This window comes from Peromyscus californicus, unplaced genomic scaffold (genome assembly GCF_007827085.1).
Source record: "Peromyscus californicus insignis strain IS unplaced genomic scaffold, ASM782708v3 Scaffold_7__1_contigs__length_154581171, whole genome shotgun sequence".
Taxonomy (NCBI): Eukaryota; Metazoa; Chordata; class Mammalia; order Rodentia; family Cricetidae; genus Peromyscus; species Peromyscus californicus.
This window is the reverse complement of record NW_026294595.1, coordinates 10,472,887-10,492,336: the sequence shown is the minus strand read 5'-3', so window position 1 is coordinate 10,492,336 and position 19,450 is coordinate 10,472,887. Positions and strand designations below refer to the sequence as shown.

Sequence of the window (19,450 nt, the reverse complement as noted above, 5' to 3'; positions counted from 1 at the left end):
GGGACCAAAGCAAGCAGGATTGGCCATAAGCCCCAAAATGGTATCTTACAGCTGCTTAGATAACTGTGCCAGTGACAAAGTGGTGGTGGTGGGTGGTGGTGGTGGTGATGGTGATGGTGATGGTGATGGTGGTGGTGGTGGCGGCGGCGGTGGCGGCGGTGGCGGCATGTGTACACGCCCCTCCCACACTTGCAATGGCCAGGAAAACTCAAACCCATAACCATGCTGCCCACTCCTAGGCCAAGCAGCATCTCCACTAGACTCCCAGGCTCTGACCCATACCCACTGTTGCCCCCCGACACTTGGCTCTTCGCCTTAGCCACACACACAGTCTCCAGTTGGATACCAAGCTTTCCAGAGACAGGTCTGAAGCCCGATAAGGCAAATGGAGGCTTGAAGGAAAAACAGCCAGAGTAGGAAAGAGGAAAGAAAGAGAATCCGCTGAAGAACTGGGTGGGGGGTGGGGGTGGGGGGGTGGGGGGAGGTGACAGCCACTGAGGTTTAGTTGAGTTTTTTAAGTGACAACTGCTCCGGTGACTGGGAGAGAGATCCTGCTGTAAAGATTGAGGGGCTGTCTGCTCTAATGAGAGACACTTGAAAATTATGGATCAGTCCCAGGCCAGTAATTTCTGTCAAGTTCAGGGCAGCTGGAGGTCAGAGGCCCCAGTAGAACACTAGTCTGGGCAAGACCTCTGTGGCGAGCAGGCTGGAGCCTCCCCTGTGATGTAGCAGGTTGTGGTTTAAGTAATTAATGAGGAGAACAATCTCTCCTGAGACATCTGGTCCCCTAAATTGTTATTCTGCTACTGGCTCCAAAAATAGACAGAGCAAGGACACAGAATCCGACCCTCCCTGCTGACACACGCTGGGCCTTCAAAGCACATCCGACCGGGGCTGTGCAAGCAAACCTACTGCCTCCCAGCAAGGGCTCTGTTCCGCGCCGAGCCACACGAGTCCTGACTCACGAGTGGAGATGGGTTGGGAGAGGAACCACCTTCACTCGACAGGAGAGGGGACTGGAGTGCAGAGACAGACACCAGTCTGAACAGGTCCCGCTACGAAGTGGCAAAGCCAGAGCAGGAAGGCAGGTCTGTGTCTAGCCACTCACCAGGCCCGGAGAAATCATGGGCAATTGTGCCTTTGAACATGAGACTCTGGGGCCAAAGAGGTGGTTCAGTCAGTAAAGCATTTGCAAACACGAGGCTTGAATTTGATCCCCAGCACCCACCTGTGAGTTGGGTGTGGCAGCACTCCCCTGTCATCTCAGCACTGGGGAGGCAGAGAAAGGCAGATTCCTGGAGCACACTGGCCAGGCTGTCTGGCAAAATCAGTGAGCTCCAGGTGCAGTGAGAGATGCTCCCTCAAATAAGGTCAGTGAGATTCCTCTGCAGGGAAAGTGAGTTGGACCCCCAGAAGCCACGTAAAGATGGAAGAAGAGATCTGACTCCACAAAGCTGTCCTCTGACCTCCCACCCAACACGGACATCACCCATGTGCACGCACAGTAATAAATGAATAGAATAATTTTAAAAGCGCAGAGTTGGAAAACGGAGAGAGAGAGGATGAAGAGTGATCGAGGAAGACGGCGATGTTGACTTCTCGCTTCCACATCCATGTGCACACATGTGTCACACAGACAAATGAAAGTCCAGGCTCCCTCCATCATGCCTTAGGATTGGCTAAGGCCAGTCTGCAGCAGATGAAAACAAAATTGGACGACAAAGCTGTTTGCTCTTGCTGGCAGATAAACACTTTGGCAGCCTCAGTCACAAGGTAGCCGTCTGTGGCTACACTTGCCACAGACGTTCAGGTCAGGTCACACTGCCACTCTGGCACATGAGGCCTACCATGTAAGTGAGATCTGAGGGCACACCCAACTCCTATAATCACAAGTCAGCCAGCACCCTGCTCTGGCACCCACAGGACAGGGTCTGCACTGCTTGTTCATTTGTTTCAAGAGACTTGAGGGGTTTGGAAAATAGCTCAGACTTCATTCACTCCCCAAAATCCATAGGTTTTTTGTTCTCTCTCTCTCTCTCTCTCTCTCTCTCTCTCTCTCTCTCTCTCTCTCTCTCATAATCCCAGGAATGAGAAGCAGGGACAGGGCTTGCCAATCAGCAAATCTGGCCAAATCTGCGAGTTCTAGGCCACTGAGAGAAGCTGCTTTGAAAAGAGAAGAAGAGAGAAAAGAAAGGGAGACTACCTGAGGACTGACACCACAGCCGTCCTCTGCCCTCTACACGCACTTGTGCACACATGCGTGCACAGCCCCTCACAGATGTGTACACATACACAAGAGGGAGAGACCGGAGACCTGACTATTTTCTTAGCACTCAAGTGTAGAAATCAATTATTTGGGCATATTTATAGTTTGTTGTTATTGTTGTTTTACCATTATCTCAGTCTCTCCACATCTCCAAAGACACATCTAGCCCAGTAACAGTCACTCCCAACCTCCGCAGTCACCCTCAGCTTCCTGTCCCTGTGGACGGGTATGGTTCGCAGTTCATACACCTGTGGTTCTTGGGGATGGCATTTATCCCTTGGCATGATGTTTTCAAAGTCTGCCCAGGTTGGAGGCTGGACATACCTCATTTCTCATGACTGAGCTGTACTCCTTTGCATGGACAGGACGTTGTTTCCTTTGCTTGTGTATTAGATGGATGCTTGAGTTATTTCCATTATCCACTTTTTATTTATTTACTATCATGGATGCTGTTAGGAATACCTACAAGTCTTTGTGTGGCTGTATGTTTTAATATCTCTTGGGTATACATAAGAATAGAGCTGCTGTGCCTTGTGGGACTCTGTTTAAGCTTCTAGCAAACTGCCAAAATATTTTTGCAAGGTGAGGTGGGGCATTTTTTATTTCCACCGGCAACATTTGGGTGCTCTGGTTTCTTCCCAGTCTTCTCAACACTTACATTGTCACATTCATTGTAGCCATACTCATGGGTGCAGGGACAGCTCATTGAGGCTTTGACCCACTTCCCTGGTGGCCAGTGATGCTGGCCATCTTGTGTACTGATGGGCAGTCTGAATGGCATCTTCAGACTGTCTTTGTTCAGGTCATTTGCTCATGTTGAATTTGGGGGCATTTATCTCTTTATTATTGAGTTGCCGTATAGCCTCATATATCCATAGGTGCAAGTCTCAGACAAGGCATGATTTGCTGGCCCATAACTCACCACGTAGCCAAGAATGGCCTTGAACTTCTAATCTCCAGTGTGGATTCACAGGTGTGTACTACCAAGCCCAATTTTCTTTTCGCTATCTTGAAAATAGTATTGGAGTGATAACAATTTTTTTTTCTATTTTGGTGAAGTTCAGTTTATCTGTTTTTCTTTAGTGATATATATGTATATATATGTGTGTGTATATATATACATATATATATATATATATATATATATATATATATATATATATATATATATATATATATATATATATAGTTTGTTTTGTTTTCTTTTTTTAAGACAGGGTTTCTCTGTGCAATCTTAGCTGTCCTGGAACTTGCTCTGTAGACCAGATTGGCCACTGACTCACAGAGATCCACCTGCCTTTGCCTCTGCCTCCCAAGTGCTGAGATTAAAGGCGTGCACCACCACTGCCCAGTGTAGCGAGTTATATTTTATTTCCTTTTGCATGAAGAACCATCTTGATGGGACATTATGAGAAAGAATTTAGGAATACAGCTAGTTAAGAGATTTATTTAAATGGCTCCTCAAAGCGTCCCCGGAGGCAACAAAGATGGATGTAGACCCTCCCTCCTTAGGTAGCTTCAAGTCACCCGGCCCTGGGACAACCAGTTGGGGGGGGCTGCTGGAGGGGGGACTCATCTCTCTATGGCAGGGTAAAACATAATGATTCAAGAGGCAGCCAGAGGCCAGTGGGGCCTGGAAAAGGCATGAATATGGACTCCCCAAGCCTTGTCAGTTACAGAACAGTCTTAGTTTGGTATGAGTGCAAGAACAAAATCAGGACCCAGGCATGCTTTCATAATTATCTTAAAGGAGAATGATGTGAGCCTTTTTAAAAAATGTATCTGCCTTTTAAACTGTCACAGTTGGGCTGGAGAGATGTCTTAGTGGTTAAGAGCACTGGCTGTTCTTCCAGAGGTTCTGAGTTCATTTCCCAGCACCTGCATGGCAGCTCACAACTGTGTATAATTCCAGTTTCAAGGCCCTCAGACAGACTTACATGAAGGCAAAATACCAACGCATATGAAATAAAAGTTAATCATTAAAAAAAAAAAAAAAAAAAGAGCTGGGTAGTGGTGGCTCACGCCTTTAATCCCAGCACTCAGGAGGCAGAGCCAGGCGGATCTCTGTACGTTCCTGGCCAGCTTGGGTCTACAGAGCGAGATCCAGGACTACACAGAGAAACTCTGTCTCGGAAAAAAAAAAAACAAAAAACAACACCTGTCACAGTCTTGAACAGGCTTTGGAGCAGGGGTGGAGAAGCTGTGGCCATGCCCTTGTAAGGAAAGACTGAGTTCCCCTGAGGAGGTCTTGAGCGAAGCCCCCAACCATCCCAATAGTCTTTCCACCCTGCGTCTGTCCCAGTGTGGCTTTCCTGGCACCTCCACCACGGCTTCCCTCCACGGAAACCCCAGAACCATCCATCGCCTTGGCCTTGCATCTTGCCTGCTCTTTGAAACACCTCAGCCCAGGAAGAATGTCACACTGGAAGTTGCCACTTGAGTGGGGGATAAATGTGACACACAGAGACCCCTGTCTGTCCCCATTTCTGTCTCCACCTCAAGCCCCCCACCTAACACACTCAGGCACACACACACACTAGCATACATGCTTGCACACACACCCTGGGATGCAAATGATAACCACCCACCCATCACTGTGAAGCTTGACAGAAAATAATGAGAAACACTAAATCTTTTATAAGGTCAACACTCGCCTTAGCCGAGCAGCTGTCAAACAAGAAAAGAATTTAGCGCTGGAGCCACGAAACTTCCATCGGCTCATTAAACCCAACAGGGCCCGGGCCTGGCGTGGCGGAGGAGACGAGGGGCCTTCCGTTTTGTGTCAGTAATTTGCGGTGGAGGAGGCAGAAGAAACAGCCAGCGCCAAAGGGGCCTGGGGGGCGACTGGGGAATCGTTAGCGCGCCAGGATCGGCCGCAGCTCCTAATTGGAAGCATTGGGCATTATCAACGGAGGATTTGCCTCAGCTCCTGACAGCTCGTGGGCCCAAAATGATCGCCCACTTGTCAGCGTAAAAGACCATTAAAAACAAACCGTTTTGATTTAATTGGAGGCGGTGCACTGTGGGACCAGGTGAGGAGGCTCGGCAATCGGCTCACCCGGGCTGCACCCCTCTCCCTCTGCGAGCTGGGCCAGGCCCAGGAGCCAGTGTGGGGTTTGTGTGTGTGTGTGTGTGTGTGTGTGTGTGTGTGTGTGTGTGTGTGTATGTGCAGACTTTTCGTCTTTCAAAAACTGTCTGAAAAAAGAGTGAATGGGAGACAGAGAGAACTTCACAGCTGCAGGGAGGTCTCTTTCCAATGGGCCTGTCAATAAACACAGTGACAAGCTGAATTGCTGAGAAGTGGCAGGGGTGGGGGGTGGGGGGTCCCCCTTTTCAGAGGCCGCATGAGAGGAGTCTGTTGGAGTCTGTTGGCTCTATTCTTTTTTTGGGGGGGAGTGTCCCCAGGCCTCCAGCCCCAGGGGCTTAGCCAACCAACAAACAGTGGGATATCCCAGTGGGTACCCCAAATTCAGCTGTAGTTTGCCTACCATTTCAGAATCTCAGAACATAGAAGGTCATGCTGGCTTATCAGTAGACAGCAAGACTTTCTTTCTCTGTCAGCTCAAGAAAGCTAGAGGGTTAGGAGAGGAGATATCCTGGAAGAGACCTTTCTGAGAACCCTCTGTGAATTCGGACAGCCCCCGAGAACTGGACTGTCTCAACATTGTCCCCTTGGGAGAGAGAACGGTCATCTGGTCAGCAATCCTACATGGTCCCTGTAAGCAGTCACTCATAGAAAGACTGCCTAAGCACCCATTGGCCTCTCTGACCAATGAAGGTAGGTACCTTCACACGGAGGATAGAGTCTGGGAGTAGAGTCACCCTGAAGCTGGGGCCCGTGGATGTGGTGTGTTGACTCTCAGATCCACAGGCATTCTCTCACACCACAGGCACTTCATAAATACTAACTGGCTCTTGTCAGTTCTCGAAGAGGAGAGGGGCATTAATCTCACTCCATCTCACAAAGCACTGATCTCATTTATTGCTTATAGCTTCTTAGACAAGACAACGCACACAGGCCCATGCAGTGCTGGAGAGGTGTGCTAGGGAGAGCCTGGGAGGCTCACAGCCGATCTCTTTTCCCAGACACCACTGCTCGTTTTGATAAAGGATCAAATGGGGGGAGACACTGGATCCCTGGTGAGCTTCAAACTCCAGAGCTCCAAATTTTGCTGCTGAATTTGGTCAATGGGGATTCCTTAATTACTTTCTCTGGAAATTTCCCTGGTAATGCTTTCTCAGGTGGTTATCTGAACGCACAGTTCCTCGGTTGACAGAGTCTTTGATTTTGTACTGTAAATTAAGTCCTTTGCTGTCCTGCTCATACGGCACCTCCCTGCACCTTATTGAGTATTCATGTAGGCTGTTGAGAAGCTCCCGCAACACTGTTAGGGTAGCCAGGGCCACACTCAGACGTTTGGTGCCTCAGCCTGCAAGTATGGGTCTTGATGTCACTATGTCTCATACTGGAATAATGATGAGGAAGACATTCTTCCGGTGTCTTTTAAGAAGAATAGAACTTTTCCATGGTCAATGATGCTAACCATGTCAAGTCACAGGTAGCAATATCAGAGCAAAGTATCCTCAGCCAGACAGGAAGAAGGTCGACACCATGTTCGGGACAGTGTCCTGGGGAAATGTCATCAGGTGGGACTCTGCTGAGGGTCTTGGGAATAACTTTACCATTAAGTGCATTCAATAGACATTTAACTAATATTTGCTATATAGACGAAAGGATGGATGATGGATAAATGTACACTGACAAATAGATGGAAAGATGGATGTATGGGAAGATGAATGGATACATGAATGTGTGAGTGAATGGATACCTGGGCTCATGCAAGCATGGATGGGTGGATGAATAGGTGCACAGATACATGGATGGATGAATGGATGCATGGATACATGAATGGATTAGGAACCTGCAGTGAGACAACAGAACCCTTAGAATTCATCTGCTTTGCTCAATTTAATAGAAGTGTAAGAAGTGTTTCATTTTCTCCAGTACCTTTACCTGTCTCCTTTCCGGTGACTTGAAGGTACCCAATGGATTGCATGTGAGGGGAAATAAGATATTCCAGAGTTGTACAAAGCAGAGCCAGCCCAGAGTGGAATTCAGATGTTCTGGGGCCCCCGAGTTGAGCATTTTCTAACTCTTGTTCAAGGTCTACTATGTGGGGCACAAAGGCGCACACAGCTTCACATCAACCACACTTCCCACAGCACGAGCATACCGTGGGGAACGATGAAGGTACTGAGGCAGGCTAGCTGACTTCCAGCCTGGGCCCCATCACCGTCCAGCCGTGAAACCAGGAGCCTCAGTTTCTCAAGTACAAAGGCAGGGTCACATGGTCCTTCCGTCCTGTGGGGTCACTGTCAGGCTCATGACTTGGCACCTGGTACCTGGCACTGGCATTCAAGGCAGGGAGGCTGTTACTATTGTGACTATGAAATGATACCCAAATCCAGCAGACTCTCCTGAGCACTCTCCAGGAAGCTTTCCCCACGGCGAATGAATCGGGGCATGTGACAGCATCTTCAACCACAGCTTTGTTCAGAAATGTGTGGAAGTACTGTTCCAATTGACAAATCATGGCAAGGGCTAAAGGTGGAGAAGACATTGCTGAAGGCCAGAGGTCACAGTCTGGGTGGTCCCCTATTGTTTCAAGGCAGGCCTCTACTTTCCACACTCAGAGCTCTGCCCCCAAGAGCAGTCAAGAACCTGCCAGCTGTGGAAAAAGTAACTGCCTTGGGAAATTTGCAAAGCTGTCATGTTCAAGGGGGAGCCAGGGATTCAGGGGGCTTCAGAAGCCAGAAATATAACCAGGAGGTGGGAGGCAGAAGGAGACAGATCTGCACTGAACTTGAGAAAGAAGTTGCCAAGGACTGATGGGTCCCTTCAAATCACAGGGAAAGTACCAGTGGGATGGTACTGGAGGCAGGGCCTCTGGGAGGCCATTAGGGTTAGATGAGGTCATGGACAGGAGCATCAATGATGACACTGGTGGCCATCTAAGGAACCCCCATCTCTGTCATCCCCCCCTGCCATGTTTCTCATATTTGGACGCAGTAAGAAGGTATGCTGGTCGGAACATGCCTGCACTGTAGACTGTGTTTCTGGCCTCCAATGCCAGCGCTCTACATCTGCTGCTGAGGCTGCCCAGCCCGGGGTACTCTGTGATAGCAGCCCTGAGCAGACTGGTCCTTAGGGCCTGTCACTAGCAGGCCTGGTTCTCCTTGGAGAGGCCAGCTCGCTGTATAACACACTGTGGCCACTCACCCACCCACCCTAGTAAATAAATCGCTCAAACTACCGAGCAGTGGTGCTGACCTTGACCCAGGGTGTTTTGATAACTGCTGGCCAAAGCACAAATCTGGAGGTTGCCCCACATGCGCTGGATCAGGTCCTAGGATCTTTACTCGAGGCCAGGTGTAGCTATGCTCGAGAGCACCTATGGGAGGAGATGAGCAGGCCTAACAGAGACCAGAGATTGTGCTTCGCCGTGACCGTCCCCTAGCCAAGCTTTGTGTGCACTCATTCCTCCTGATGGCTGTGCTCACATTGCAGTGAGGTTGGCAGCCGTGAGGCAAGTTGGACTATAGAGCCCGCTTGTGGCTTCTCAGCCTGCAAATTTAGCCATTTACCACAGTTGGTCTGTTTCCCACTTGCAACAAAGCATCCGGAGTCTGGCATCGACGGCCTCTTTCCTATTTAGCCTCAGGGCCAAACTGCAATTTAAAAGATGTCAGAGGTTTTATCAAAGTCTATGGCTTTCAGGGCAGTGGGAAGTATGGTTTACAGCAAGGGCTTAAATCAGCCAGAGCAGGGCTGGCCACGACCCTCTGGACACCCATCAAAGCCTTACTGCTGAGTGCCTTTTCTTCCCCTCTCCTCCCAGGCCCTGCAGTTAGCACCGCTGACCCCTGACCTCAGCTTCAAGCCCTCAGCCTTCAACAGCTCTTGCAGAGCCTGACCCTGGAGGCTGCCAGTCAAAGCCCAAGCCTCTGCTGGGCACCTTGCTGGCTATTAACTTGGGCATGTGACTGTAAGCCTGTGAGCCTTGGTTCCCTATCACCAAAGCAGGGGACTCTTTCACGCCACAGGGTTACTGAGAGATTGCCATGAAATGGGACAATTCACAGAGGCACCAGGCTGGTACCTAGAAAGATCTTGGCATGGGGGGTCAAGGACATGGCTGTCACCGCATCCTGGGGAATTTGTCTTCACTTACTGTTTCTCGATCTGCTTCCATCCACAAGTCCTTGGTTAAATCTCCCACAATTATTTGTGTTGCTCTAAAATACCATTTCCCAGGATGCCTTTGAGTAGAGCAAGGGAGGAGGCTGTGGTATCTTCCAGGGTGTTCTCTGACGCCCTTGAGGATGCATCTTCTCCATAGGAAGCCAGTGAAGGTGTACTTGCCCTTGAAACAGCTGCATACATCTCACCAGCTTATCCACAAATGCCAGGTTTATCCCCCAAATCACGGAACACCGTTTACCTGCTAGAACCCACCATGGGCGTCAGGCAGCTTTAAGGCCCCCATTTCACCAAGCACTTTGGTGCTTGTGGACAGAAGATGACAAGTGGGACATGGAGGAAGACACCTCAGAAAGGACAGGCTCCTCCTTGTGTCACAGGTTCCTCCCTGAGTCCTCCTTAGCTTAGGGAAGGTTTATTCCCTTGGAGATAAAGAAGACATTAAGAAACTCCAGGTCTCCCCATTCCCAAAAGTCAGCATGAGATTCTCACCGTCTTTGGCGGTTGGAGATCTGCAGCTGGGCTGAGTAGGAAGCTCAGCTTGCCTGGCACAAACGAAGTCATGGGTTCAAGCCCCAACACTGCATATCAGGTACGGTGGGGCAAACCTATAATTCCAGGGCTCAGGAGGTGGAGGCAGGAGGATCGAGAGTTCAAGCCCAGGGGTTAGAGAGACACTTCAGCTGTTAAGTGCACATACTGCTCTTGTAGAAAGCCCGAGTTCAATTCTCAGTACCCACATCTGGCTCACACTTGCTTGTAACTCCGGCTACAAGGGATCTGATGAATTTAGTCTCCGCAGGCACTTGCACTCACATGTACATACATAACCACACAGACACACATATAATTAAAAATAGGTGTGTGAGGCCTGCCTTGGCTACATAGTGAGTTTGAGGCCAGCCTGGGATCCATGAGTCCCTGTCTCAAGAAAAAAGAAAAGAAAAGAAACATAAACATATATTGACAATGTTAAATAAGCTATCTGTATTTTGGTTAGTTTTCTTTCTTTTCTTTTTTTCTTTCTTCCTTGTTTCTTTCTGTTTTTCCTAAGACAGGATCTCACTGTGTAGTTCTAGCTGTCTTGAAACTTGCTCTGTAGACCAGGTTGGCCTTGAACTCACAGAGATCCGCCTGTCTGCCTCCTGAGTGCTTGGACTAAAGGTGTGTGTCACCACAGCCAGCTTCTGGTTGGTTTTCAACATAAATATTTTCATACCCAGGAGGGAAAAAGAACCTTCTGGATTAAGTTGAAAATGCCCAGGCGCTGGCAGGATTCACGGTCTGGGCCCCCACGTGGCAGCACAGGGCCCGTGGGGTGCCAGCCTTGGCTCCCTCTTGGTGTCTTTTTCTCCAGCACCACTGTAGCAGGCATTCCAGATATTTCTGCCGCTCCAGGTACCTGGCCACCACTCTCTCCTCTGCCCCAGCCCAGGTCTGTCCTTCCTTTCCTGTCCCATATCTTCAGCTCTGGCTGTTTGTGGACATCAATGTCACCCCCTGAGCAGGAAACCCCAGAAAGTGTCCGATTATGTAAAGTCTCCATTCCTGTTCCCTCCCAGGCAGCTCTTCTGCCCGGATCTGTTTATAACAGGACAGCTGTTTGTAGGGAGGGTGGTCGGCTGCACCAAGCTTCCAAGTCATTCTCCAGTCTCCCGATTCCACCTGTGAATGTCCCCTTCCTGCACTTAGTGCCCTTGCAGGTGACATCAGAAGATTCTTACTCCAACTTGAGAGTGACAGGTTCCTTAAAATATTCCAGTCTGAGGCTCAGGGAGGGCTGCAGATCTGCCTTCTGTCCTTCATGCTTGGGTCTTGCAAATGGGATGCCCAGGTTAGACTCCCAGGTGGCAGGGAGTGGTCCCTCTTTGTGCTAAGTTCTTGGAAGAGGTGGGGGCAGTAGGGTGGACTGGGTTAGAGACGCTCTGGGGTTTAACAGAGAGTTAACGTTGCAGCCAGCTATGATTTGTAGGAGAGCTTAAAGGTGGCAGAGAAAATCCTTTTCTTACATTCAGCAGCCTCTCCTAATCGGCTGCTTCTCCGGGTGGCCCTGCTTGGCTGACTGCAGATGCATTTTCTTCCCTCCATCTCTAGCTCCTGTTAAGGAGCCAGAGGCCCAGGAGACCCAAGGCAGGGTTAGTCTTCCACAGAAAGAGGAGGCTGATTCCAACGTCCAGAGCATAGGAGCTTGTAAATCAAACTGTTAGCTTAATGGCTTGGGCCATTATTCTAAAGCAGTGGGGCTGAAACCAAAAGCCAAATGAAAATATAGTCAATTTGTTCATACTTTAGTGACTGAAAGACTATGTAATGTTGGTGGAGATCGGCACTGCAGACAGACAAGGACTGGCAGGGAGGATGGAGTGTCTGGCCAGAGATGGGGCTGGGATGTGCCTTGAGCAAAGCCCTTTCTTTTTGTGTGTGTTGTAGGTGTGTATGTGTGCATGTGTGTGTGTGATGTGTGCGAGTGTGTGAATGTGTGTGCGTGTGTGTGATGTGTGCATGTATGTGCGTGTGTGCATGTGTGGGATGTGTGTGTGTGTGATGTGTGTATGTGATGTGTGTGTGTGTGTGTGTGAGATGTGTGTGTGGTGAATGTGTGTGGTGAATGTGTGTGGTGAATGTGTGTGGTGAATGCACACATGCAGCTGCCTGGATGATACAGTTGTCATTATAGGAGCTGTCACCACCTCCCCAATGTGGGGTTGCTGGCTAAGTGAACACTGCGTAACTGGGGACAATACCTCTCCAAACTTCCCCCACCTGTCTGTGTATCTTCCCATTTGTCAGTCTTGTCCATCTTGTGCTCATTCAATGGCTGGTAACTCCATGGCATCGGCAGTGGCCAAAGTTTCTGGCTCATTCACCACCATGTCCTCAGATTCTTTTTTTTTTTTTTTTTTTTTTTTTTTTTTTTTTTTGGTTTTTCGAGACAGGGTTTCTCTGTGTAGCTTTGCGCCTTTCCTGGGACTCACTTGGTAGCCCAGGCTGGCCTCGAACTCACAGCGATCCGCCTGGCTCTGCCTCCCGAGTGCTGGGATTAAAGGCGTGCGCCACCACCGCCCGGCGTCCTCAGATTCTTACCAGGACCTGGCATGAAGTATTCAAGGCAGAAACTTGTGAATGAATGAGTGAATGGATGAATGAGTAAATGAATTGATAGGTGAGTGAGTAAGTGAGCAGATAGATGGATGAACAAATGAATGGATGCATGCATGTGTGCATGCATGAATGAATGAATGAATGAACAATCACCCCCACCCTTGGAGTATGTATTGCCAGCTTACTGTGAGTCAGGAGCTCTGCTTAATTCTACACACACACACATCACACATCACACACACACGCATCACACACACACACACAGACATCACACACACACATCACACACACACATCACACACACCACACACACACATACACACACACACACACACACATCACACACACACATCACACACACCACACACACACACACCACACACACACATACACACACACACACATACACACACACACACACACACACATCACACACACACACCACACACACACACACACACACACACACACACACACACACACACACACACACACACGTGCCCTGCCAGAGACCTTCATTTGACAGAAAAGGGTATAAGTCTTAGACAGGCAAAGCCACCTCACCGGACAGAGCAAGGTACCATCACTACTTGACTGCCTCACACTGGAGGCCCTCTCTCTCACACACACAGATACTATACCAGCTCGTTCTCACCTCCCTGCCACTGGCCTCCATCCTCCTCTGCTGTCCCTAGCACACACTACAGACAGCACAAGAGTCCCCATGACACTGGGAGCAGGGGGCATCAGCCCAGTGACTCTTCCCTTAAGGGTGGGAGATGACTTCATGTCCCCCACACGAGAACTCAAGGAAGAGTCTGAGCTCTTCTCCTAATGGTTTGGGGTCCTTCACCTCCAAGAGTCCTCACTCCCCCTCCCACATGGCTCCATGGCCAGGTAAGAGAAACCATGGAGCCGCAGTCCTGAGCAGGCCTCTCAGGCCTGAACCTACTCTCTCCTTTTTGGATGTGGAGATCGAGGCTCCAAACTTCCAGCCTCTCAACGGAGCCCTCACACTATGAACATCCCGGCTGGAAGGCTCCCAACCCACTGCTGGGTCCCTCCACCCTGGCACTGCTACCTCCTGCCAATTGCAGGACACAGAGACCAGAAAGAAGCCAGGGCCACCAGAGGCCCTCCCTGCCAGGACCACGACAGGGATGTCTCCCTTGGCCTTTCCTCACCCTGTGGTCCAGAGGTCTTCGCGGCTTCCCTCGTGGCTGGTTGAGAGGAAGCAGAAAGCCAGCCCCGTCTGACACGGTGACCCAGCCGCGGGATGGCCGCCCCACCCTGCCTGCTGCTTTTCCATGTGAAAGGTGTTTAATTATTTCTGACAGAGTTCAGCCTCGACATCTGTTCAGGAGCGGGGAGGGTCCATTTAGGTTATCCATCACCGTGACAGGTTCAACTTTTTTGGAAGTGCATTTTCCCATCATAGTGGCGCTAGGGTGGGGGCAGCAGATCAGCAGTGACATGTGACCCAGACAAAGACCCTCCTGGGGCTTCATGTACCATGAAACGACAGCAGCCTGACCTGGCTCTCCAGTGCTTTTTGAGCACAGGCCCTGAGTTGGCAGCAGGGATGTGGCGGTGCTGGGGCATCTGTGTGGGTAGGAGGGTTTCATTGTGCCTGTGGGAGGCTTTGAAAATCTTTGGTCATTCTGGGCTGGTTACTTATTCACGCATTCGTTCCAAGGGTTACCACCACCTCTTCTGTGCAGGCACCCTGCTTAGCTCTGGGGCCATGACTAGGGCCTTGAAGCTTGGTTTTTGTGGACTCACACATTAGGAAGGAAGATGAAAGTCTGTCTAGTTAATCACCTGACTGCCAAGTTGCTAAGCTCTTCAAAGGGAAGCAGCGAGGCCTGAGGCGCCCCTTGGTGATGAGGGGGGACCTGGCGGGGTTGCCACAGAGGCAGGAAGAAGTCTCAGGAGCACTTGAATTAAGGCAGCTCTATCCTCAGCATCCATACGGGTACACTGGTACCTACAAAATTGTGTTCATCCAACACTTTGTGCTGCAGGCTCAGTCAATACTGCTATTGGCCTATGTCCTATAATGTCAGCTCTCAGGGCTTTAAGAGTCTCTGCTGGGCAGATAACACACCTGATAGAACCTGGTGCATATACTATGTTCCAGGGACTGTGTGACGGGTGACTGGGACACTAACTTGCAGGATCCCAGGGGTGTCCTTGGAAGACACAGAGGAAGGGCTTGGGGCTCGTTCTTGCCCTTCTGTCTCATAGTTAGTGTGTTATCAGCATGGGCAATGAAGGCACAATCCAAGGATGCAGGCTAGCCACTCTAGGGAGTCTGGAGATGCACCAGATGCAGACTTCGCCTGCAAGGCAGGGTTAGGGTGTTTGTTCTGAGGACAAAATGACATTATCTACACACACTAGCCATACATGACACCTGCCACCAGAAAGAGTTGTCATTGCTGGGTTACTGCTTCTCATAGCAGTACCTCAGAAGTCCTAATGAGTAGCAGAGCTCCTCAGACCCCGAGACAAACCCCCTCTCTTGCAAACAGAAACACTGAATTATTTCTACCCTTGAGCTCCTGTCAGGGCCAGCTACTGTAAAAATAGAGGCCACCTGGAGGGCATCTTGTGCCTTTGGGAGCTAGGGGTCCTGGTGCCCCTCTGGCAATGTCACCCAGATGCCTACATGCACTTGGTCACTGGTATAATAGAAAGAAAAAAAAAAGGCCAAGGAGGAAATGAAAGAGAGGAGGGGCCCGGGGGAAGGTTGTGAACAAGTGAATGCAAGTAGAGAGATCTGTGTGGGACGTTAAGAGAGACGGAGAAACGGGAGGGAGGCTTTGCTGTTGAGGCTCCGAGCTGACAGGTGCTAAGAAGTGGCAGTGTGGTGGTGACTCCTGCCACCTCCTGATCAGTGTTTGGTCATGTTCTTTCGGTGACATTTGCTGTGAGCTCAGCAGAGGCCTGGGCTGATGGGCAGCGGGGCACATGGTCACTGACATATGTCGATGGAGGCCACTTGGGCAGGACACGAGAGGCCACATCCAGCGGGCCAAAGCAGCTTTCCCGCTGAAGCTCAGCGGCTTGTTCAAGTGCATTAAGCTCAGGAAGGCAGCCACCCCTTCACTGTCCAACTCGCAGTTTCGGGCGGCACAGCCGGGCTGGCTGGCTGGGAATATTGCTCGTGCAGCTGTCTTGATGGGACCAGGGACATCCCTCATGACCTTCAAGAAAGATTCCTTCTGCCTGGGTTGGGTACACACAGCCTCTGCAGCCTCTTCCTTGTCCTGGACCCAGCATTTTCAGCCCCTCCCATTTCCCTTAGTCTGTACAATGCTACTTCTCTTACCCCCCCAACCCCCCCCCCACACACCCATTGTCATTGTCCTGCTAAAAATTGCTGAACGTGTGTCTCTGCCTGGGTGTTACAGGAACACACGGGTGAAAGAACACAAGGTCAGCTCTAAAGCCAGAGCACACGATTCATCTTCAGTCAGCACCCACCCCACTTCTGGGAGGAACCTAAGGTCATTTCCTGCCTCTCAACGGGGGGTGTCATCACACAGGTGGATTAGCAGTGAGGGTCCAAGCTTGTTTCCCACCTGGGTACATCTTTCCCTTACACGAGGACACTGTCACTAGGGTGATGCTTCTACCCAAGACAGCCTCTGCTTCTGGGTAGCCAGCCATCCCATGCTGAGATGGCCTGAGATCTCCCAAGACTCTGCCTCTTCCCAGCATTCTCCATGTTTCCTGTCTGTAAAACAGGTCAATATCAGCAGGTTGCCCCATGGGTGCTTATCAAGAGTCTCAGCTGAGGGCTGTTGGGATGGGGAAGCGGAGACAGGAGGATGCCCAGAAGCCTTCTGTACAACCAACACGGGAATCCACCTGGCTTCAGGGGAAAGACAAGGAACCACATGCAAGCTTGTTCTCACTGTAGACATCTGCACTCACATACACACATACACATATGCATACTCCTGCCCACCCCTGTGCACATGCTAGATACACATTTAAAAAAAATAGACTCTCTGATGAGCTAAGTGGGCTCAGAACCTGGATGGGGGATAAGTTCATGATATCAGGTGTCACCTGCTGCTGTGTTCTGAGCATCAGTGGTCAGAAGCCCACAGAACCCCGAGACAAGTACGCATCAGCTAGCCCAGTTTTGGTGCAGAAAGGAGATGAAAGGACCACTGACCTTCTGGAAGTGAGGCATGTGCCAGAGGGCATCCAGCTTCACGGGCGGCTTGTACTTCCTCAACTGACTGCTCCTTGTCTCATATAGCTTCCCCAGGATCACCTGTAGGCCAAAAAGGCAGTAGTGAGATGCTTGCCCTGTGACCTGGAGGCTTTGGAATCACCATGGAAACAAACCCTCTGAGTAAATCCGTGGAGTGGTCTCTAGATTGGGCTAATTGAGGAAGGAAGACACACATTGAATGTGAGGTCTGCCATCACACAGCCCGGGGTCCTGGACAGAATGGATAAAGAGAAAGTGAGCTGAGCAAAGATATCCATCTCTCCCTGCTTTCTGGTTGGTCCTTCTCCACCATAGATGCACCAATGTAATTCCACCTCCATCCTTCTCCACCATAGATGTATCAGTGTAACTCCACCTCCATCCTTCTCCACTACAGATGTATCAGTGTAACTCCACCTCCATCCTTCTCCACCATAGATGTATCAGTGTAACTCCACCTCCATCCTTCTCCACCATAGATGTATCAATGTGACTCCACCTCCATCCTTCTCCACCAGAGATGTATCAGTGTAACTCCACCTCCATCCTTCTCCACCATAGATGTATCAGTGTAACTCCACCTCCATCCTTCTCCACTACAGATGTATCAGTGTAACTCCACCTCCATCCTTCTCCACCACAGATGCATCAGTGTAACTCCACCTCCATCCTTCTCCACCATAGATGTATCAGTGTAACTCCACCTCCATCCTTCTCCACCATAGATGTATCAGTGTAACTCCACCTCCATCCTTCTCCACCAGAGATGCATCAGTGTAACTCCACCTCCATCCTTCTCCACTACAGATGTATCAGTGTAACTCCACCTCCATCCTTCTCCACTACAGATGTATCAGTGTAACTCCACCTCCATCCTTCTCCACTACAGATGTATCAGTGTAACTCCACCTCCATCCTTCTCCACCACAGATGCATCAGTGTAACTCCACCTCCATCCTTCTCCACCACAGATGTATCAGTGTAACTCCACCTCCATCCTTCTCCACCACAGATGCATCAGTGTAACTCCACCTCCATCCTTCTCCACCACAGATGTATCAGTGTAACTCCACCTCCATCCTTCTCCACCACAGATGTATCAATGTAACTCCACCTCCATCCTTCTCCACCATAGATGCACCAATGTAACTCCACCTCCATCCTTCTCCACCATAGATGTATCTATAGATGTATCTTCACACACTGAGCCTAAAGAAAGCCTCTTTAAGTCGGTTTTCTTTTTGTCATACCTGTCATAGCAACAACACAGCTAACACACCAAGGCAATGACCAAGGAGCTTGGGTGACAAGCTCGAGGGTCACTTTCCTCTGGGCTTTGATCTTTCTCCTGGGCCATTTCACAGTCCCGTCCCAGTGTCCCTGCCACTGTGTACAGTTCTTAGTTCTTTTGATTCTAGTTCCCCTGAGCAGCAGCTGGGAGGGGGTTGCCCTCACACCCCTCCTGCCCTAAAACTAACACAATTCCTGGGGTTCACACAGAACTCTAGTATCTGTGTGAAGAAATGTATGATCCAACAGGGTGTCACTGTCCCATGGAGCAGGTCCATATGATGGCCCACCCAGGAGGAGGAAGGGGGGGTGAGTGTCTTGGGGGAGAGGGAACATGAACTCCTTTAGAGCCTGGGAGGTCTCTATAGGGTTTCAAAGGTGGGGGAACCCTGATTCCATGTTCACCAATAGGTACCAGCAGGCCCATAGCCAGTGCTGTAGTTCATGGTGTCTGTCCAGAACTGAGGTGTGTCCTTCCAAACTCAGATGGTGCAGTCCTAACCGTGATGTGATTGTGTGGAGATGATGCTCATGAGGAGTCACTGAGGTTAAACGGAGTCAAGGGTGGTTCCCATCCAACGCAGCTGGAGCCATTAAAACAGAAACTTTTGGATTGGTTTGGTTTTCTTCTTTTTTAAAATAATTTATTTGTTTTTATTTTATATGCATTGGTGTTTTGCCTACATGTATGTCTGTGTAAGGGTTTCGGGTGCCCTAGAACTGGAGTTACAGACAGTTGTGAGCTGCCATGTGGTTGCTGGGAATTGAACTCAGGTCCTCTGGAAGAGCAGTCACTGCTCTTAACCACTGAGCTATTTCTCCAGCCCTTGTTTTGTTTTTTTGAGACAGACTTTCTCTGTGTAGTCCTGGCTATTCTGGAACTCGCTCTGTAGACTAGGCTGTCTTTGAACTCACGGGCATCTGCTTGCTTTTGCCTCCTGAGTGCTGGGATTAGAGGCATGTGCCACCATCACCCAGGCTTTAACTAGAGCCTTTAGAACAAGGGGGTGGATGATAAGTGTTCTCTCTCCAGCATGTCAGGACACAGTGGAAGGTGGCCACCTGCAGCTAAGGAGCGAGACCTCAGCAGAAGTCAGTCCAGCAGGCACCTTGAACTTGGAGTCACAGAGCTGGGAGATGTTGGAGTAGTGAGGTGGGGGATGGGGAGGCACAGGCACCCAATGGGTTCCAGCCTCTCTAGGAGGCCTCCTGAGCCTGCCCCTCTGCTCCTTTACTGCCTTCCTTCCTGTAGTCTTAGTTGTGGCAGTTCCCTGGGGACAAGCCCTGGGGTAGGCTAGGA

At 50.1% G+C, this 19,450-nt stretch overlaps 1 protein-coding gene across 3 annotated transcripts in view; it reads right to left on the bottom strand.

The window, feature by feature from the left end:
• Window positions 1-19,450, bottom strand: part of Cfap77 (cilia and flagella associated protein 77) — a 130,325-nt gene that overhangs the window by 11,776 nt on the left and 99,099 nt on the right. Inside the window, exons 5-6 of one of the 3 annotated variants that reach the window (XM_052725281.1) lie at window positions 16,819-16,920; window positions 4,411-11,770 (exon numbers count right to left, since the gene is read on the bottom strand). In XM_052725281.1, coding sequence (XP_052581241.1) covers window positions 11,723-11,770; window positions 16,819-16,920 — 150 coding nt within the window. In that variant the 3' untranslated portion in view covers window positions 4,411-11,722. Of the gene's footprint in view, window positions 1-4,410; window positions 11,771-12,447; window positions 12,618-16,818; window positions 16,921-19,450 lie in introns of those variants that run through there. The other 2 variants (XM_052725282.1, XM_052725280.1) reach the window with 2 other exon arrangements.